Raw genomic sequence first — 22,644 nt, forward strand, 5'->3', positions numbered from 1 at the left:
TAGCACCTAACAGATTCATGCTGTGTTATTATGTGTTTGCTATTTATTTTTTTTTATATTCTTCTCCCTTGATTGGAATTCTTTTTTCCTTATTAACTTTCTTTGAAATATTAGAACAGAGCAAGGTACCCTCTGTGACTCTGCCTTCTATGAGGATGTACTTAATGTTTGTTGATGATGGCCTAGTGGTGCTAGGAGATGTTATGTACTTTACAGGAAGACATGAGATTCTGGAGGAGCCAATGCAGGAATCTCTGAAAATGTTCCTGTGTTTTTTGGCAGTACATTTCTGTTTTGACCAGGAACAAATCTAAGACTTGGAATCATATCAAACTGCTCAGGCATTGTTTTGAGGGATATGCACATGTCATTTTGGATTAAACAGAGAACATCAAACTAGTTTTTTCTGTGTTGAGTAATCACTATTTGATCTTTACTCAGCAGAGGAGTTGGCAACTCTGGACTATTAACCCTACTGTTCTGATTTGCCCTCACTTATTTCCTTTTCCTTAAAGGAAAATTCTTTGACTTTCACTTGTAAGCAATAAAACTCAAAAGGACTAAGCAACTAACTGGAAATTCTGGGATTGGGATTTTTTTATTATCGTCTTAACTTGCTGTGAGGGATTTGGGAAAGTATTTAAGCCCGTTGATATTTACTTTTCATTTATCACACATATCCAATCAGTACTAAATTCTATGAATAATCTCTTTGTTAGCTTTTATTACCCATGTCCAATCAATATTAAGTTCTAGGGATATTACCTTTGCTGTGTGTCTTCAATTTGTTCCTTTCTGCACTAGTCTTTGCTGCATATCTGGGTTCTAGCTTCTTGTCTGGTTTTATTGCTTTAAGTTGACCCTCTTTCCTACTCTTTAATGTCTCTACTGAATTTGATATTCTTAAAAAGTGACTGCACCCTGAAATCTGTATTGATTGGTAGACCAAGTACAGATGTCATATAACCTGACATTCAAGGTCTTCCAGTCTCTTTTTTGAATCATAGAATCTCAGAGCTGGAAGGAACTTTTTGAACAAGAATTCTCTCTACAACCTCTTTCATCCAGCCATTTCCAGGCATCCAGTGACTGGAATTCAGTCCCTTCTGAAGCAATTTCAAACTATACTCAAAAAGTTATCAAACTGTCCATACCCTTTGATCCAGCAGTGTTACTACTGGGCTTATATCCCAAAGAGATTTTAAAGAAGGGAAAGGGACCCATATGTGCAAAAATGTTTGTGGCAAGAAACTGGAAACTGAGTAGATATCCATCATTTGGAGAATGGCTGAATAAGTTATGGTAGATGAATGTGATGGAATATTGTTGTTTTATATGAAACAATCAGCAGGATGATTTTGAAGAGTCCTGGAGAGACTTACATGAACTGATGCTAATTGAAATGAGCAGAACCAGGAGATCATTGAACATGGTAACATCAATATTATAGGACAATCAATTCCGATGGATGTGACTCCAACAATGAGATGACTGAGCCCATTTCCAATAATCTTGTGATGAAGAGAGACATCTATGCCCAGAAAAAGGACAGTGGGAACTGAGTGTGGTTCACAACATAACATTCTCACTCTTTTTGTTGTTCTCTTACAGTTTGTTTTCTTACTCATTCACTTTCCTTTTTGATCTGGTTTTTCTTGTGCAGCAATATGTTTATAATATGTGTGTGTGTGTGTGTGTGTGTGTGTATGACCTACACACATATACATATATATGTAAAATATGTGTATAAATATGTTTACACATATTGGATTTAACATATATTATAACATGCATAACATATATTGGATTGCTTGCCATCTAGGGGAGGGAGTGGGGGGAAGGAGGAGGAAATCTGAAACACAAGGTTATGCAAGGGTCAGTGTTGAAAAAAAAAAGAAAAAATTTACTTAATTTGAAATCTTTATCAAGGGAAAAGAAGAAAGTCTGGAAATTCTGCTTAGCCTATCCTATGCTCAATTATTTGCAAATTATGAATCCTCTACTTGTGTCAGATCAGACTTCTTTCTGAGCCTCACATGGCCTCCATGTTATCCTTGTATCTTCTTTTCATTTTCTCATCTTCTGTATCTTCTGCTCTTCCTGTCCAAACCTTAACCCACATCCTTTAAGGCTTGACCCAAATTCTGTTCTTTCATAAAGTGTTTCCTATAATCCTAGGTCATTTTTTTTTTCTCCACGGAATTTCTTTAGCCTTTAGGGTCTGTGCTATATTTGTGGTCTATTTCCACATGTACGGTATTGCTTACTTTCTTGTTTTATGTCATGTTTTTCTCAACCTGATTATAAACTCTCGGGGGCAGGGACTATGCAAGTTTATATGTAATGAACTGGAAGTTGGTTAAGAATAGGGGCATTTTTAAATTGTCCTGTGTTCACAGTGCCTTGTATAGTTCTTGGTACTTAGTAGATACTCAATTTTTATATGTTGAGTTGAATCCTCTTCAGTATCTTAATACAGTGCTTGCTGCCACAAGTACTTGTTCAGTTTGATCCACTGGAATTTCTGCGTTGTGCATTTTTAAAGAGAATTTAAATTTTTCATTTTTGTATGAGAGGCACTGTCAGGGTGGTTAGAGAGCTAGCTGTACAGCCAGGTCAATCTGGGCTCTAGTCCAGATTCTAACAAGCCAAATTGAAGAATATTTACAAAAGAGACTTAAAAAGGGAAAACACTTCTTGCCCCCAAGGAGCTCACAGTCTAATGGGGCAGATGGGATACTAACAGTTCTTACAGATAAAATATATATGGGACAGAGGCATTAACAGTAAGGACTTAAAAATTATAGAAGAGCATGCTGAATATTGCAGAGAAGCTGCTATTCTGCAACTCTAGAGAAGTACAGTTCTTCCCCCAACCCACTGGCAGCAAGGGCATGGCAGGCTTTCTCAGGGTGTTGTGATAGTTAAACCCTGGGACCCAACAGGTTATTTCTGAGGAATTGTTAGATTTGGTGATTGCCAAGTGAATAAATTGCTTAAAAGAACAGCAAAATGTGGTTACTAGTAATATATTGATGTTAATTAGGGGAAAAGTGAACTAATAACCTAAGCAGATAGTTGGGTCACCGTGTTTAAACCAAAGATGTGTCAAAACCTCAATTTAGTTAACTTGGGGGCTGTGTAAAAACAGGGTGTGGGATGGACTTAGCCTGCAAAGCATAGTTTGTTAATCCCTGATTTAGAAAATAAGGTGGCAGATTTTTAATGGGCTGGTAGTAGTTTCCTCATCCAAGAGGTATTGAAGGAAGAAGTTGAGGGGACTAGATCTCATCATCAGAATTCATGGAGCCCTTTGCTTTTGTTTCTGTCCTCTTCTGTAGTGTTGTGTAGCATTTTTGTCTGGAAGACAGCTTAGAGAATAGGGCTAATAAAGACTGACCTACCTACTTTATGCTAAACCTAGAGAAAAAAAAGACAAAAATCTTAAACTCCAGCACTCAAGGAGGTTGTATAACAACATGTACACATACAAATCCAGTCAAAGTAAATACAAGACTAAATCAGTCTAGCTGTGATAAATTTTTCTCTCTCCCTCTCCCTTTCCTTCTCTCTTTCCTTTTCCCCTTCATCTCCCTCTTTCCTTCCCTCCTTCTCTTCTTCTTCCTCCCTCCTCCCTCTCTGTCTCTGTACCTAGAAGAAATGCCTGTTTAGTATATTGCATATTTATTTAGATATATTTGTGTGGATGTTACAATAGATATTTTCTAATTTTACGTAAGTTTGTTATCTTTTTTTTTCCTCTGAGGTTTTGAAAATTTCTAGCTCTCTTTAATGAATTTTCTTAGATGATGTTATGAGTAAGCCTACCATAACTTGCATTATGAAAGATGAATTTCTAGAAAGGATTCGACCAATAATGTACTCTAACCTTTAAGTCTTTTTCAGGTTTTGTAAATTTCTGATGCAAGTTGGCAAGTTGTATAAGAAAATGAGATAACAGACAAAAAGCCCATAATCTTAAAACTGTACATCTTTATCTTACTTTATTTTGTGTATTTTAAGATCAAATTCTCCTAAAATACCTTCTATCTATAGCCTCAATAAAATAAATTTGTAGATTATGCAAAATTATTTTATATTAATCCATTAGCATGAAATTATTTTAAGTTTAGTTAAGATAAAGTCCATAATTGGAATCTATTTCAGAATTAGAAATTCTATGCAAGTTATTATCTTAAGAAATTTTCTTGATTCTTTATCTTTTCCCTTGTCCTATACAGTAATTGTATAAAAAAGGCTAGTTGAATTCACTTAAGTATACTCCTTGAGAATTGTTCTTCTCTTTTGCCCCAGAAGCCTGACCAGAGGTTTTGAGTTTTACAGATACAAATGAATCCAAACACTTTAAAAATGTACTTTTGGACATTATTAGCATGAGAAGATGAAGGAACAAAGGTTTCATTTGTCAATTTTCGTTCTTTTCCTTATATTTTGTTTCATTGAGAAGTTGTAAATTTTAAATCATGACAATCTATGATTACTGTAACACAAACTTTTGTGTTACAGGGACACTTTTTTTTTTCAAAAGAATATAAAGTAGCAAAATTACAATTTATTATCCCAACTATAGAACAGCCCAAAATAAAGTTCTGATAAATTATGACCTTAGTTTATTTCAAGTTGTACTATGACCATTGCTGTTACCCTGACAGCTGAAAAAGCATGATCTTATCCAAGAATTTGTATGAGCAGTTCTGAAGATTTTAGAAGGATTAGCATTTGTCCCTTTTTGAAAAGCATTTGTTATCTTTTAGTTATGCTAGATCACTTCGATATGATTCTTTTTATAGGTCTGCAACAATATTTGTTTTGGTAATCTCTTTTTTCCTACCTCTTCTTTAAATGTAAAATTGTACATTTGTGTTTTTCAAGGCAAATATGGACATATACATTTATATTCAAACATGTGTCCCACCTATATTTAATTTATTTCCCTGTGAAAGAATTTTAAATGGATTACAGATGTTATAAAGAGTATTGTTTAGCACTCATAAAGCAAAACCATATATTCAAGAAGAGTTATCCAAAAGCCAAACATTGAGACATATCTGGGCATGTTATTTGCTTTAAACCTAATAGTGTTTATAGATTTGTTGTTATGGTTTTGGCTAAGATGCCTAAAAAGATCTGAGATTAGAGAGGGAACATGTGGACAATAGAAGTTATTCATTGCTGGATTAAAAACCAAATTAAAAAAAAAAACAAAACAAAACACTTAAGTCAGTTGAAATCAAGAAGTCAAGAAAATACAAGACCAACCAGAGGAGTGCTTATTGTGATGATTTTGTATGTGATCTTACAAGCAGTTTGTCTAAAGTTGATGTTCTTGTACATAGAAAGCTACCTTCTGAGAGTCTATGCAGGCAGGGAAATTGGACTAATGTGAATGTGTTTGTAGTGAAGCTATATGTCATTAAGTGTGTCATCATTACAATAGTAATGATATGTATTGTACGTTCCTTTTCAACTTTAGAAGTAAGAAAATCTTACACAAATAAAATTTTCTATTTGTTCCTTTTTCTTTCAGATTTTGGTGTTAGCGCTTTTTTGGCAACAGGAGGTGATGTTACTCGTAATAAAGTAAGGAAAACATTTGTGGGCACCCCTTGTTGGATGGCACCTGAAGTTATGGAACAGGTAAAAAGGTTATACAATTATTGAATAAAGTACAGTGAATTTACATCATATAAACACAAGTTATAAGTAAAAGTGAATACATCCTATATAACATTATTTCAGTATGTAAAATTAAAGTGTATTTATTTTTCTTCTTGCAAAAATAGGTGAGAGGCTATGACTTCAAGGCTGATATGTGGAGTTTCGGAATAACAGCCATTGAATTGGCAACAGGAGCTGCACCTTATCACAAATATCCTCCTATGAAAGTAATTATTATTGAAAATTATATATTTGATCTTAAATTTAGTTCCAAGGTATCTGCAGGGTTGCTTTTTTTTTTTTTTTTTTTTTGTATTTCTGAAAATGAACAAAATTTATCCAACCAATTTCAGTGTTTTGTGGTTGAATAGAGCTGCTGTGAGTGAAAAAATCAATTGTATCTGCCAGGATTGAAGCTTTTATGTTCTGCGGGTGGAGCTAATTAAGAAATTGTCCATTATGTTGGTAGGTAACAAATATTGACATTATTCCTTTTGAAATCACAAACAGATAAAGTGCAGATAGAATGCAAGAATCATGAATACTTGAGTTCAAATGCAGCCTCTGACACTTAGCTGTGTAGCCCCCAGGCAATTCTCTCTCTTTTTTTTTTTTAATTTTTATTTAATAGCCTTTTATTTATAGGTTATATGTATGAGTAACTTTACAGCAATAACAATTGCCAAACCTCTTGTTCCAATTTTTCCCCTCTTCCCCCCCCCCCCCCCCAGATGGCAGGATGACCAGTAGATGTTAAATATATTAAAATATAAATTAGATACACAATAAGTATACATGACCAAACTGTTATTTTGCTGTACAAAAAGAATCGGACTCTGAAATATTGTACAATTAGCTTGTGAAGGAAATCCAAAATGCAGGTGGGCATAAATATAGGGATTGGGAATTCAATGTAATGGTTTTTAGTCATCTCCCAGAGTTCTTTCTCTGGGCATAGCTGGTTCATCTCATTGCTGAGGATGGCCAGGTCCATCAGAACTGGTCATCATATAGTATTGTTGTTGAAGTATATAATGATCTCCCAGGCAATTCTCTTAACTCATTTGCCTCAGTTTCCTCATCTGGAAAAGAGGATAATAACACCACAGACCTCCCATGATTATTGTCAGGATCAAATGAAATAATAATTGTAAAGTCCTTGCCACAAAGTTGGAATTCTATAAATATTAGCTATTGTTAAGTTAGTTTTGTGGCTTAATTCCCCATCTTAAATTTGTTACTATCTTGTAAAATTTTCACCCCTGGTATAGGGGTGTGTGTGTGTGTGTATTCGGGGTAGTTGAACCTGTTTAAGAACAGGAAATGTATTTTGAACATATTCATATTTTTTTGTTAAAATATTAACCAGCCCACAAGCATGGTTGTGGTTCTATAAATCAAGTGCTAATATACCTGAGCTATATCTTGAGGTTGAGAAATTTTAGAATGAAAAAAAAAAAATGGGAAAAACATGACTATTTTGAGAAGAGGAAGCTCAAAAGAGTTTTATTTTCCTTAGGGCAGATATTATAAATTTAAAATAAAATGCTAAAGTACTTCTCTCCCATCAAGAACTCGTAAATAACTAATTCTTTTTTCAGAGTTCTCTCCTTATTCCTTTTGTTCTTTGCTTTCTTTCTCTCTTCTTAGTGTTTTTTGTTTCATACCAAAGTCATACTGATTCCAGTCTGAAATCCTAGGAGCCTTTCTTGATGAAGTTTTACAATTCTCTCTCTCTCTCTCTCTCTCTCTCTCTCTCTCTCTCTCTCTCTCACTATTCCCAGTGAACAATAAATTATCCACTTTATTTCTTTATCAAATATTTATTTGACATCTGAAGGAATTGGAGAACAATCTAGATTCACATGACACCCTTGGCATAAATTAAGACTCATTTGTGAATTCATGGCGTAAGAACATTTTGTAGCTTGAAATAATTTATTTGCAAAATCTACTTTTCAAAAACAAATGATTTTTGGCTCCAGTAAGCTGATTTTTCCTTTTCTCCTTTTAATTTGCTGACAGATCATTTCAAGTAGTCCTTAAAAGGAAGGAATTGAATCTTTTTGGTTTAAGGTTGTGTTGCTTTTGTTTCCACTGAGATAGGAAGGTTCTTTTGAGCTGGGTATTGAACAGCTCTTCTTATCCAAGATCTCTCTCTTTCTCTGTCTTTTAAGTTCAGTTTGGACACATTATCTACTATTATGTGTATGTTCTTTCATTTCCAAAGGAGAAATATCATTCTATTCCTTAGGATTTGGTGTATTGAGATTTAATTTTAGTAAAGTTGTAAGATTCTGAGTTATTTCATTTAGTTTGTTGCAAATAGTGTGTTCCATTGGCTTTGTTTCTTGAATTTACTCAAATGCTTTTTGGATCTTGCAAATTCCCTAAGATTCTTTTTTTCACTTTTGATTTCTACTCATGGGCTGGTAGTTCCAAGCTTTAAAATGATTATTATAGTTCCATTAAGGCAATTTATTCTTTTCTCTTTCAATGATTTGGTTCTTTTGGAGGTTTGGTTCACTGAAAAGTAAACAATTCTTTACTGGCATGACTTTCACTATGTCCTTAAAATTTTATTTAATTGGATATTTGTGTGGGATGTTGGCTATGTCTTCCTCTTTTCAGTCTATGCTCTCCCAATCTAGAATGACATGAAATCAGAAGTGACAGACTGGCTCTTGTTATGCTGTTAGTATATTTGACATTTTGTACTATTATTGTTCAGTTGTCTTTCTCTAAAATTAACTTTTATAATATATAATGTATTTTCGAAATATATCAGCCAACTTATTAATAAACATTTTTTAGTGACTTATTCTCAAGATATGTAATAGATTTCATATGTGTTAGTAATGCTTAAAAAAAGGATATAAACCATATATGCATGTTGTATGAAAGAAAATAAAAATTTTTAATATATTGGAAAAGAATATAATTTTGAGGAGTTTTCACATTAGAATCTTCCTTTTTGGTACCTTATGTAAAATATAAGACTTTTCTTTGTTGAAATTGCCTTCCTTTCAGGAAGGAAAGTACTAAAACTTTTCCTCTTGTTTATTTCTGATGCAGGTACTAATGTTGACATTGCAAAATGATCCTCCTACTTTAGAAACTGGAGTAGAAGACAAAGAAATGATGAAAAAATATGGCAAGTCCTTTAGAAAATTACTTTCATTATGCCTTCAAAAGGATCCTTCTAAAAGGTATGTCGTATCTTCAAAGACAAGCTGATTACTTGACCTAAGCCATGAAATTATAGAATATTAGAATTAAAACAGAAATTGAGACATCATTTACTTCAGCCTTTATTGATGAAGAAAGAATTGAGGCCCAAAGAAAGATACATATACACATTTATCCACATACTTTTCCCTTCACGGTTCCCGTACATGCACACTTACACACAGAGTGATTTAAGTAATTATTGTTATTTATGGAGAAGGATTGTGAGGGAAGGAGATGATCCCTGAGCCTAGGGTAATCAAATTGATCACGTCATTTTTACCAAAGATAAAATTGCACGAGGAGAAGAAAGACAGGGTTTGGAGAATACTTGTCACTCATATGCCGGTGAATTCAAAAGGTAAATGCAGCAAGATATTACAGCATGGGGTCTTATTACCATTCCCAGGATTTATTGTAGGTATTAGGAGACTTTTTTCATGAAATGAAAAAAGCAAAGGAAATTTTCAGTGCTGCATTTAAAAGCTCTTTTGACATCTTAAACAGGGTAGGTCAGGCTGACCTTCTATTTGAATATCTTGCCAACTCTAGTCTAAACTAGGCATAGCTATTGAATTTTGCATGAGTTGCTTTTTCCATACAGAACAAACTGTTTGTACCACTTACAAGATTATCAGTAAAGAAGATTAAGGAGATTTTACATTAAAAAGATTAATCAATGTACAGAAGAAACAAATGGTATTCAATTAGCTGTAATGCTTCCCATTTATTCTTGGATTATTGCTGTGAATATGTGCTCTCATACTCAAGTTTTTTTCTCCCTTAATTGTGACTTTGAAATACCCTAGGTAGCTATGATATATTCCTGTAATCATTATTACTTCATTATGATTATTGGTTATCTGAATTACTGGTATATGTCCTCAACTTAGGCCTTTCTCATATTGGTTCCTACTAATAAATCCATTGCTGACCTTGATTAGGTCACTATTCAAAATTACATAGTACATTCATGGAAGTAGACAGGATTTTGAGAAATTGTCTGATTTAGTCCATCCCTCTACTTCAGACAGCAAAGTACTTAGAATCTTAAGATTTAGAGTTAGGGAAAAAATGTTAGAGGCTTTGTATTCTAAATCTTCATTTTGGTTTGGAAAAAGTGAGGCCCAAGGTTTACCAGCTCACCTACAGTCATCTACTTAGTAAATGGTACAAGTGGGATTTGAGGCCTAATCTTTAGAAGGTCAGTCCAAAACTTTTTTTTCGCATTACAGTACATTTAAATCATACTAGACAAATTGGTACATATAGTTTAAAATCTGTAGCAAAGTATATCTTTCTTTAGTCATTTTTCCGTTTTACAATAACATCTTTAGAAAGTTTTTCCTCTTCTCTTAGATAAATCCCATGTACAAAAAGTTAAGGTTTTTCTCTTATAGAAAATATTTTTATACTCTTGACTATTAATTAAATCATCCTTTTCTAGAGCCAACAGTTCCAGAACTTTTAACCCATGTTTTTGTAGGTCCTGTACTCCAATTTTTTGAAATTCATTTTTCTTAAAGCTTAAAACCCATCTTTGGGGATAATACTTTAATAAGCTTATACTAGCATTTTTCATAATGGAATTGTTACTTTGCCATTCCCAGGTAATTCATTTATGGTTTTTCATTTTTACCATTTTTCTTATATTTGTCTTATTTTTGGCCTCTTTATTATTATATTGCACTGGCCTTATTCTTTAATGTTACTTTGTTCCATTTATTTGTCACCAAACTTATACTTGGTGAAAATAATTTTAAATTCTAATAGAGCCCTCTCTCATCTTTTCTTTTTATTCTAGGTTGTAAAATAAGTACTTTGCAATTCATTATAGTCATTAATGATAATGCTGAGTAAAAATGACTTTCAGGCAGAAGTAGAATTTATATTGCTCTTCCCCTCAGTCCTTCATCCTTCCCAGCAGCAAAGGATCATTATTTTTCAGCATGCTCCTTGAACTAGTTTTGAAATCTACCTGATAATGTGTAAAATTGTGTGCAAAATCACACATTTATAAAAGTCAATTAATACATATTTATTAAGCACTTATGTGCCCTATGTATTGTCCAGACATGATAGAATTGACAAAATATCCAGCAATTCTTTTTTTAAAAAAAAAGTTTTATGCTAGTTTTATGACTAGAACGTTGAGGAGAATTCAAAGTTTCTTTTAAAAATAGGGAAATGGAATTTGCATAAGTGAAATATGAGTAATATAGAAATTTAAGCCTTTCTTTAGGGGGAAAAAGAAGTGACTTTTGCTTAAGCAAGGTACAAAAAAATAAACATTTTTATTCTGGAATTTTTAAAGTACCAGAGCCAGGGCTTCTTAACCTTTGTATCATAGAATTCTATGGGTCTGGGGAAGCCTAAGAATATCACCTTCCCAGAATAATATTTTTTAAATATATAAAATAAAATGCATAGTGCTACAAAGGAGACTAATATTAAATTACAGTAATTCTAACTTATATATATATTTTAAACAAGCTTTTCAGACTCCAAATTAACTGTTATGCTAGACTATTTCCTTTTGCTCCTTTAAGAGTATCTAGGTGATTTATGAACAAGAGGATTCTTTGGGGTGGACTTCTAGCTTGGGGCTTTTGCTTTTGTATGTCCTATCAGCTAAGATTTGCATTTTTAAATAAAGTTTTACTGTATTAAAAAATATAAAAAGCAGTGTTATCCTTAATCCATTGTTTGCTCAAGAGAGTAATTTATTTAAGGGAGAGGAGCTGTTAATCTTATGAAAACTGAAAACTTATAGACTGCTGCGTGGCTTTAAAAGCTTTAAAATGAATCATCACTCTGAACATGAACCTTTCCTTTAGGTGCAGGGAGCTTCCTCTATTTATATTGTGTTGCATTGCAGTGGAAAATTGCTGGTAACCATGAAGGGAGGGAACATAATTGCAATGTAATGTCTTCACTATCTGTGTCGGCCAAAAGCTTTGAGTCACACAGTTCTCCTGCGCCATTGTTACATAAAAGTGTAACTACTGAAATATTGAGGCTTCCTAAAAGTCTTTCTTCTCTTGTACCTACTCTTCATGAGACAGTGGTGTGCAATGGAAAGGGTGCACCCGGGTTCAAGAGCATCTTGGCTCTGTCTTTTCTCCTGGTCAAGTCCCTTACTCTCTCTAGGGCTCAGTTTCCATATCTGTAAAGTAAGGGAATGCACTAGTTGGCCTTCAGATGTACTTTCCTACTCTAAAGCCTGTGAGCCTATGCCTACCAGTCTGTTCTAAATCCATTTTCTGTGTATCCTCGCAGTAGGTATATTGCTATTGAGAGATTTGTTGGCTCCTCTTCTGAGACTTTAATTTATTTACCTGGTTTTAGGGAGAAAGTGAGCTTGGTCATTTTCCATTTCTTTGCTCTGTGTACATTTGGTAAAGCAGTACCTGTTGTTTAAATTAGTTATTTTAAAAAATGAATACTGCAGTCCGTTGACCCTTTTCTTGGTCATACATAGTGGATTTTTTGGTGAGGTGTTTGTTATTTGATGAAAAAAGAAGGTATATAGAGAAATGAGAAGCTTTTTCCCCCCTTTTTTTTCTCTTCCTGCTTTGCTTTTGAACCTGCTTTCTTTATTGCTACAGAATGTTGTATTAGAAAATAATATTATTGTATAAACTCTATACCCTGAGAATAAACCCTGTTAGTCTGATATTGTGAAGAGAAAGTACTTTGTCTTAGAGCAGAAATTACCAGGGGGAAAGCTTGAGTGGAAAGCAAAAAGAGCTTCATTTTCTTACTTGAATATTTCATTTGTGCATTCACTGTTCCTCTTCCTCACTCCATTTACCTCACACCCAGTCTTTTATTTAGTGAATCTTTACAATTTTAATGAGGTCGTTAATGTGGACTTGAAATTGTACCCTAGAGGATGAAGTACTAAAAGTAGTGATAACTTAGCCAAATAGAGAGCCATTAAATATTTTAGCATCATAAATTCTGCATGATTTTTAAAGTATGATGGTCATTTTCCTTTCTTTTGGAGGCCCCTCACTTTTGTTTTAGGTTGTGAAACAAGAGGGACAACTAAAAGACCCAATGGCTGGTGCCCTGGACTTCGAGTCAGGAAGATCTGAGTTTAAGCTCTACCTTAGAAACTTACTATGTGATCCTCTGCAAGTCATTTAACATTGCTGCCTCAGTTTCCTTATCTATAAAATGGGATAATAATAATAATAATACCTCAATCCAGAATTGTGTCAGGGTACAATGAGATATTTGTAAAATCTAAAAGTGGCATATGTATGCTAGCTATCATCGTTATTAATATCTAAATGTATCTGCACGTATCTTATAGCAGATTCCTTGAATAGTTTGCCCCTTACTTCTGCCTTTTCTTAACTTCTTGCCCATAAAGATATCAAAAAATTTATAATCGCCTCATGTCCCAACCTGTGCATCTCTTCCCTTCCCTAATGTTTTGATTTGACTTTGTAAGTTAAAAGAACACAAATCCTAAGGAAATTTCCCTAAATTAAATTATGTAATAATAATAATATATTTAAATACTTATTTCTTTTAGACATTTATAAATTCATGGTTAAATTAATTTAATTTATATTTAAAATGTAAGAGTTTAATGGATCTTAGAATCAGTGTTTTCCCTGGAATCCTTGGAACAATGGTCACCTCTTTAGTAATTATTTTCAGCAGATTATTTTTTGTGGGGGCAAATAGAGTAAGACAATCCAGACCAGTTCATATGGAACACCCAATGTGAAAACTTCCAGCTATAATGCAGACAGGCAGTTCACCTGTAACTTCGATTGTTCCTGGGTGCTGTGAGCCACTGAATCCAAGGCATAACTTAAAGGCAAGACTTCCTGCCTATAGTTCTCCCATTCCTACATCATGTGTCTTCTATGGAGAGTAGTTCATGGTAGTTTCATATAATGGGTGCCATAATTTGATGTATTTTGTCCAGAGATATGACTACTCCTCCACTTGAATTATGAGGATAGAAGTCTGGATAAGCATTCTTTAAACTGTGCCCTCTGAACTGACTATTGATGAGGGGAAATAATAATGGTACTAGTAAATAAAAAAACAGAATATAGAACTCATAGCCATTCTATATTTTGGGGGCAAGTGTTTTAAGTCAGTTCTCCAAATCTCTATACCCAGTGCAATAAACATTTCTCCATATATATACAATATTCATTTTGGAAAGCCCTGGGGAAAACACAGATTTAGCAGAGCACAGACCTACCCTTCTAAGAGTTTATAGGCCAACTGGTAGACAAGTCAGAAATACAATTTACTCTCACAAAGAGTGTGCATCACTGTTTCACATGCTTCCATATGGCCCTTAAGAACATCTTTGCAGATCTTCTTGGGCCCAAGGGACTTTACCACAAGCAAGAGGACAGGATCATGGCACAGATTGTGATCTCCCATTAATATTGATACAGAAAAAGGATTTAGGTTGCAGCATGGTCACTCTGCTCCATGCCATGGACTTTGCCATGGGCAGTAAGAATCAAAGTTAGTTGATTGATTTTTGACCCATGTATTTAACTTATAAAGACTGCTACTTTTTTATGTGAATCCATTTTACAGTTTAACAGACAGTTTGGCTATTCCTAATATGGTCTTGTAAAAAATACTCTGGAATTTGAGTTATTTCATTCAGGCACTGTATATATTGAGTGGTCATTGTTTCAACTCTAATTTATTATTGATCTTTCAGGCCCACAGCAGCAGAACTTTTAAAATGCAAATTCTTCCAGAAAGCCAAGGTAAACTGCTTCATAACCCTCATAAGTCAACCTGTTCTTTTGAGATGATGCTGATTTTCAGTGCATCTAAGTTGATTTTAATTGGTGGAATGTTTGTTTTTACAGAATAGAGAATATCTGATTGAAAAGCTGCTCACAAGGACACCAGATATAGCACAGAGAGCCAAAAAGGTAAGATCCTTCAGATGGCACATCCTTGTAGAAGTTTCTTCCACTGAAAAAACTGGATTTCCTAGGGAAGTGAGGAAGCCACTGTCTCATGTAAAGGTGGAATTTTTACTTGATGATTTACCAAAACCCCTCCTTTTTGCTGACAATCTTGACTATTTTGCTGCTTGTATTTTCATCTTGGAATGACTAAAAACTCAGTAGTTTTAGTAAAAAAGAAAAAGAAAATTGTGGGAAAGGAGACAGAAATAAACAGATAAAATGAGGATTTAAAATTTCAGATATATTCAAAACATTGATGATAACTGGGCATTAAAAGGCAACATCAGGAAAGGTTTTCGATAGAATCTTAGATGACAAAAATAAAATATGATTGGTTGGTTTGAATGAGTTCTGGACTTTGGGTATTTGCTCATCAAAGATCTGGAGCCTATTTGCTGTTAGACCACCTTTTTTTTATTGGTAGTAAGAGAAATTAAAGCAATTTCCATCTTGAGTCATAGTTTTTAAAATGGCTTAGCCAGGGGTTAATCTATTACAGATTTTTTGCTAGTATATTTGGTGATTTTATTTTGTGTTTGGCACAGAGTCATAGAGTTGGTCATTTATTTTAAAATTAGAGTAGTCATTTTTTAAAAGTGCCGATTTTTTACACCTATTTTTCTTTTTATAAAATTCAGGAAAGTTAGTTTGGCTTATTTTATTTTCTATTTTAGTAGTATGGTAAAAAATGATATATTAAAGACACTCTAGAATTAAGTTATTTCAGTGAGGTGGTGTATATTTATTAAATATCTTAGGAGGAAGAAAGTTAGCTTTCTTAACCTAAACTATTATTCTGAACTATGAATAAGATGATCAAAAAAATGTAAAAAACAGTTTCCAGCTAGCTCTATAGGAGTTACCGTCAATGAACATTAACCTCTTAAAACTGGATTTTATTAAAGTTTTATATAACATGACTGAATTTAGTGTAACATGACTAAATTTAGCTGATGACTTCGAATTCAGATGTTAAAGCTTTTATAAAAGAGACTTTAAGAATTTACCTGTTATAGAATTGTTGTTGAGTTTTTAACCTGTGAATTCCTAACATGGATAAAATCATAAATCTGAACTCAGGGTAGAGAAGGAGGCATAAAGTTTCATTACAAAGACAAATTAAGGAACAACTGTTATGGGGAGAGAAACAGATAACTAGAAATCTCTGAAGACCAAAGTGATAAAGAATGTCCATAAAGTAGAATTGTCAGTAAGTATAAATTATATCAATCCATCTACCTTTTAAAGTGTTCTCCTTCTTTACTCTCTCAGAAATATTCTTAATAGTAAAATAAAAATAACATGATTTGGCTTGAATTTTATTTGTCCTTGGGACTGGTTATTTTCAAGTTCTCTGTCAAGTATGTAGGTTCTTTATCAAGTGTGAACTTTTAAAATGTATATTAAATAGTTCCTTATGAGTAATTAGGATAGTAAGAGGAAATAAAAGGGCTCTCCCCCTTTCTCACAAAAATAAATTCTGTTTTGAAAGTCACTGATCTGTTCTGTTCAAATTTGGAATTAGATACCAGTATGAAGTACACCAAGCTGTGGCCTGTATTCCCCAAAATAGAATTTTAGATAATGATCTTAAGGAAAACGTAGTGTATTTTGACTTTATGTTCTTGTACTTTTTGTTTGTTTTCCTTGAAGATGTCTAAAGAGAAATAATATCTGCCACACCTTCTTTAGTTGTAGCTGGTAGGAGAAGGAGGTGGGAGGAGTTCAATATAATTTTGAAGTGAGACAGGGCCAAACCATATTGTGAGCAAAATATGATTTTTTTGTGGATGTCATGATTTTAAAGAAATTACTGACTGGGCAAGGTACGATGTTACATTTCTTATTTGATTAGGTAAATAAAATTGAATACCCCCCCCAAAATCTTTATTGTCTTTTATCTTTGTTAGATTCAGAGATTAATATTTTTTCCTGAAGCAATTATCTACCTCTCCCCGTGGCCTCTTGCCCCAGCGCCCCCATGATTTAGAATTGTAAGAGTTGTATTTTTAACTGTTTGCTGAGTCATTTTTGTAGTTTTTTAATGAACTTATAATTATCCCCTGGGTGACATTAACAATTGCACTGGAAAATCTGACATTCCTCAAAATGAAGAGGTAATAATAAAATTTTAATAATTTTAGTCATCTATTAATATTTCCTGGAGAAATATTACTTATCGAGCAACATAAAATGAAGTTAATACTGTTAACATAATTTTGTTTCTATTATCTCAGTGAAGTTTATAGGGTTTTTAATCACAGGTATTTTGTAACAGTTTTAACCAGAATAGCAAAGTCATTCAGCTGTATGTTTTTCATATAATGAATAAGCACAATATGTATGTACATACATATATGATGAGAAATATTAATAAGATATTTTGTAAGACTGAATTTGACATTTAGATACAATTTAATTTATTTTAGGAGAAGATAAAATGAGGTTTAGATATAGTTTTTCAAACAAGTCCTATATCATTTAATAGCTGTACTATTGTGTCATTGGGCAAAGTCATAGGCCATTCTGGACCTCAATTTTCTTATCTGTAAAATGAATGAATTGGGCTGGATTATTTTCAAAGTCACTTCAGCTCTGGCATTTTGTGATTTCAAGATTTTAGGACTACCATACTTATTTTCTCATTTCTTAAAATGAAAGATCGTCTTTGAAATGAGTCACAATGATCATAATATCACATACCCTCATGTTAAGAAGGAACCTTGGAAATTATATAGTCCAAACCATTCTTGAGCAAGAATCTTTATAAATGATAATTAGAATTATTTTCCTCAGCCTCACAGCTACTAAAATATCGGAGGTGGGATTTAAATCCAGGTCTTCTGATTTCATGTTTGCTTTTTCATCTGCTACTATTCCTCTAATGTCTGCTACCTTTTATATAATGGATTTAACAAACAGTTACCTCTTCTTCAAAAAGAACAACCCATGATTAAGAATTCACTATCATTTGGTGTGTTAACCTGTTTCATTTTTAATAGCTCTCTTCTTCAGGAGGATAAATCATGGCAGAGGGTAGAAAAATATTAATTTAGGATCTATGAACCTAAAAAAAAAGTGTGTATGTATGAATGTAGTATTTATGGTAGGCAATGTTATTTCAGTGTGTTTGATTTCCTTTGCACTCAAACATTTAAAAGCATTATTCTGAGAAAGGGTCCATAAGCTTCTTCAGACTGCCCAAGATGATGGAGAGTTTGGGGAATTCATGACAGAGAAAAAAGACTTCGAACTCTTGTGTAGGAGATAGCCAGTTGTAGAATCCAGAAGAGATTTGCTGAGGACCATGTTTAGGCAGTAGGAATTTCTTAAGAGAATGTGAAATCTTCACTAGTGACTTTATATTCTTTACATTCATTACTGCTGGAGAGCTCTCTCAGGGTTTGCAGCTTAATCCTTCAGTCTATCTCAAATCTGCACAGGGGATAAAATTTGTCTGTAAATTCAGTTTTAGAAGAAATGACTTTTCTATGAATATCTGAAGTTGTTAAAAACCCCTTTTATCTTCCAGCTTACATAAGAAGGACTAAGGGGAAGATGAAAAGGTACAGGTTCATGTGTCTTGGATTTTAATTTTATTGATTCTTTCTATGCGCCTGAGTTCTCTCCAAAGTGAGGCAATTGCAAATCTTTGTTTGTCATTTTGACTAGAAATGGACACAACATCAACTTCAGATTATTGTATACCAAAATCTTGTATTGGTGCTTGGAACAATCTCTTAGGATTCCCATGAGCAAAAGTGAGATTAGTCAGGTTTAAGATTGAGATCAGCTATTCTGTTTTTACTCAGTGTGCCATTTGTTAAGTTGTAGTGTTTTAGGTGCTTATAGTGATTCTGGTGACATAGGAAAATGTCACCAGTAGCTCAGTCTTTTGGTGGTGTTGGCTCTGTCATAATATTCTTTTTTCTTCCATCATTCTTCAGGTCTGGAATTTACTCCCTCTTCACATTCTCCTTTCAAAATCCTTGTCTTCCTTGAAGCTTTAAGTAAGGTACATACATCTTCTCTTGGGAAAGCCTTTCTGACATTCCTGCCTGTCCCAGGTCTATTTTCTTGTCCCTCTCTCCCCTTTTTTTCCCCTGCTAAAAATTTTATTTTTCAGCAAACAAAAATTTATTTTCCTTTCTCTGTCACTCATTGAAGGTAATGGGCATGGGGGAGAAAAATAAAATCCTCATAATTAACATGCAGAGTCGAGCAAAATAAATTCTGCACTGACCATTTCCAAAAAATTCTCTGGGTCTATCATTTCTTTGATAAGAGGTAGGTACCCAGTTGGTCCTCTCATCATTGTGTTGATCAATCCTTAAGTCTTACAAAATAGTTTGTCTTAATAATGTGTTTGTTTTCTGTGTTAATTGTTCTGGTCTTGCACAGTTCACTCTCTCTAGTTCATATAAGTATTCCTAAGTGTCTCTAGGAAACCATCCTCTTCATCATTTGTTATAATACAATAATATTCCATCACATCCGTATTTCATAATTTCATCTCTTCCTCAATTGATGGGCACAACTTAGTTTCTTGCCTTGTTATAATCTTATTTTCTTTAGTTTTCCACATACTGTGCTTATTTGTATTTATTTTATAGCATAGCCTTACAGTAAAGGTAAAGTTTAAATGAGCAGTGACATTTTTATCTTTGTGCCCCAGTTTCTAGATCGGGGTCCTCAAACTATGGCCCGCGGGCCATATTGGGCAGCTGACGACTATCCCCCTCACCCAGGGCTATGAAGTTTCTTGATTTAAAGGCCCACAAAACAATGTTTTTATTTTTACTATAGTCTGGCCTTCCAACAGTCTGAGGGACAGTGAACTGGCCCCCTATTTAAAAAGTTTGAGGACTGAATAAATATGTATTGAATACTACTGTTCCTCTCCCTTCTTTTGAATGTGTAAATTGATTGATGAATTTCCCCTCTTTATTTTGGTGATTTATAGTTTGAATTCAAAGTTTACCAATTATATAATTATCACCTTTCTCCCTTCTTTGTTGAATTGTTAATGCTGTTGTTCAGTCATTCAGTTGTTCTACAAGACACCACGGTCTTTCTCGGCAAAGCTCTTGGAGTAAGTTTTATAATTCCTTCTCCAGAATTGAGACAAATAGAGATTAAGGGACTTGCCTGGGATCACATCTAAGAGTCTGAGGGCAGCTTTGAGCTCAGATTTTCCTTCTCCAGGCCTGTGCTGTTTGTATCCCCTGTACCACCCAGCTGCCTCAATTTTTACTTACCCTGTAAGGTCCACTCTATGTGTGAAAGACACAAAGGTGAAAACAAATAATAGCCGGGATTGATAGAAGTGCTTGTTGATTTGTGAAGCCCTTTATACCTTCTTATGTGATCCTCACAGCCACTCTAGGGGATGGATGCTGTAATTATCCTCACTTTACATTTGAGTAAACTGAGACCCAGAGCAAGTAAGGGACTTGTCCAGAGTCACCCAGCCAGCACGCCTCTGAGCCTCATCTTTCTGACTTCGGGACCAGCTCTGTTCACTATCTCGGCCCCCAAGAAGGAGAGGAAGTGGCTTCTGCTCTCATGGGGGAAGGGGAAGCTAACCCATACATAAATATGAAATAATTGTAGTAAACAGGCAGTATGTAAGTAGGCTAGAGGGGTCAGTGTGGAATTGATTGAGTAGACTAAATACCTAAGAGAGGGAAGCAGTACTACTTGATGTCCAAAGGAGAAAAGATTATTCCCGCTGTGATTGGGTCATGGAATCACCTCTCTGACATCATAATTGTCTTGGAGAATGAAGGACAAAACAGCAACTTCTGTGGGAGGAATGAAGGAAAGAGGAGGTAGGATTTATTTAAGTCTGCTTTTGAAAGCTAAATTACGATTTTGTGAGGTAGATTCTGAAGGGAAAAAAGGGTATTCCAAACCAAAGGAATAACCTCAGTACTCAGAGATATGGCAGCAAGAAAGGATGTCAGTGATAGACAATAGATTTTTATCAGAGTATGGAACATACGAATGAGAGTAGTAGTAGATAAAGTTTGACTTGGGAGAAGGAAATACCATGTTGTAGAGGTCTTGAATGCCAGGTCTAAGGCAGTTAAAAGTTATTTGATACACAGTAGGAAGCCACTGGGAAGTTTGAACAAAAAGACATTTGGTCAGATTTGTACATATTAAGTCTCACCACATGGGAAGGATAGATTGCAATGAAAATGCGGGACTCTCTTAGAAAGGTGTTCTAAACCAAGGATGTGATTATAAGAGATTGTTCTAAAGTAGTGATAGTGCGAAAAGATAGGATGTGAAGGATGTGAAAGGTAATATAATAAGTTAACTGTTAGAGTTGACAAGGTTTTGTAATTAGAGCTAGGAGGTAAGACTCAAAGGCAACACAACAGCCAAAGGAAGAACAGTTTTTGTTTTGTTTTTAAAAATAAAGTTTTAGTGGTATATTTAATTTGTTAATGATGGACCTTTAACATCTGGATCACATATCGACTTGGAACACATGATGGTGTGTGGTATGCAGTTTAAGCCTACTTTCTCCTAACTTTTCTCATTTCCTGAGTGTTTTTTGCCAATTCATGAGTTTTTTTAATCATAATAGGTGAGGCTTATGGATTTATGGACATTATACTAACCATGTTTGCTTCTCCACCTCACATACCTAATTTGTTCCATTGAACAATCTTTTTGTTTTTTAATCAGTTAGAAATGATTTTGATGATTACCAGTTTGTAGTGCACTTTGAGATCTCTATCCCTTCTAATTAATTTCATTCTTTCTCTTGACATCACAGAATTTTTACTTCTCCAGAGGAATTTTATTATTATATTTTCTATTTCTACAAAGTAACCCATTGGATACTTTGATTGCTATCACAGAAAAAGTAACATAATCTAGGTAATAGTTATTTTTATGGTAGACTGGTTTAGCTGCAAGCAATTAATTTTTCTTAGTTATTGCGATTTCACAACATTTAATCATGATTTATTATTATTATTATTTTTTGGTTATTGTTCTTTCCCTTTATGGTAGTCAATGTATTGTAAATGAGATGAAAGAAAATGTTCTGTCAGTGTATTTTCCATGTGCTGTCCGAAATAATTGTGTAAGTAATAGCATCTATTTCCCTTTTCCCTTTCTGACCCTGACCAAAACACTAGTCCAAATTGTCGTTGTCTATTTTATATATTTATTGCATGACTTGGAGGAATATCTTGACTTTTCTTCCCTTTAATCTCCAACCTATAAAATGGGGATAAATATCTGCTCCTATCAACACTCAGGAGTTCTGTGAGCATTCATTTTGGATCAAGCATGGTGTATTTATCTGTGGATTGCTAAAGGTCATAAAGGTAGGTAGTAAATGTGAGTTTTGTAAAGAAAACATGTTGAATCATACATTATGTATATAGTAATTGTCACAACTAATTGCATCTCTGTGATACACTTATTAGCAACCTTTTTTTTGGGCGGGGGGATACAGCATACATTGATTAGTGAATATCCTTATTATCTCACCTGGTATTTCTCCCTGCACTTAGCACAGTTTTATATACAGAATGTGCTAAATAAATTTATGGAATTGAAGATAGGAACACGGGAGTCATACACCTATAGGGTAGTAGTTGAAGGTATAAGAGTAGGTGAGATTGACCAAGGGAAAGAATGGAAGCATATTGGATTCCTTATCTTTCTTTAAATCCCAACTAAAATCCATTCTTATAAGAAGCTTTACCCAAGCCCTCTTATTTCTAGTGCATTCCCTATT

At 34.0% G+C, this 22,644-nt stretch overlaps 1 protein-coding gene across 6 annotated transcripts in view; it reads left to right on the forward strand.

The window, feature by feature from the left end:
- Positions 1-22,644, forward strand: part of STK39 (serine/threonine kinase 39) — a 302,550-nt gene that overhangs the window by 120,746 nt on the left and 159,160 nt on the right. For all 6 annotated transcript variants that reach the window (XM_031960518.1, XM_031960519.1, XM_031960521.1 and 3 more), the window contains 5 exons: positions 5,549-5,658; positions 5,805-5,906; positions 8,755-8,888; positions 14,621-14,669; positions 14,775-14,840. In XM_031960518.1, coding sequence (XP_031816378.1) covers positions 5,549-5,658; positions 5,805-5,906; positions 8,755-8,888; positions 14,621-14,669; positions 14,775-14,840 — 461 coding nt within the window. The remainder of the gene's footprint in view (positions 1-5,548; positions 5,659-5,804; positions 5,907-8,754; positions 8,889-14,620; positions 14,670-14,774; positions 14,841-22,644) is intronic.

Source organism: Sarcophilus harrisii, chromosome 3 (genome assembly GCF_902635505.1).
Source record: "Sarcophilus harrisii chromosome 3, mSarHar1.11, whole genome shotgun sequence".
In the NCBI taxonomy this organism is placed as follows: Eukaryota; Metazoa; Chordata; class Mammalia; order Dasyuromorphia; family Dasyuridae; genus Sarcophilus; species Sarcophilus harrisii.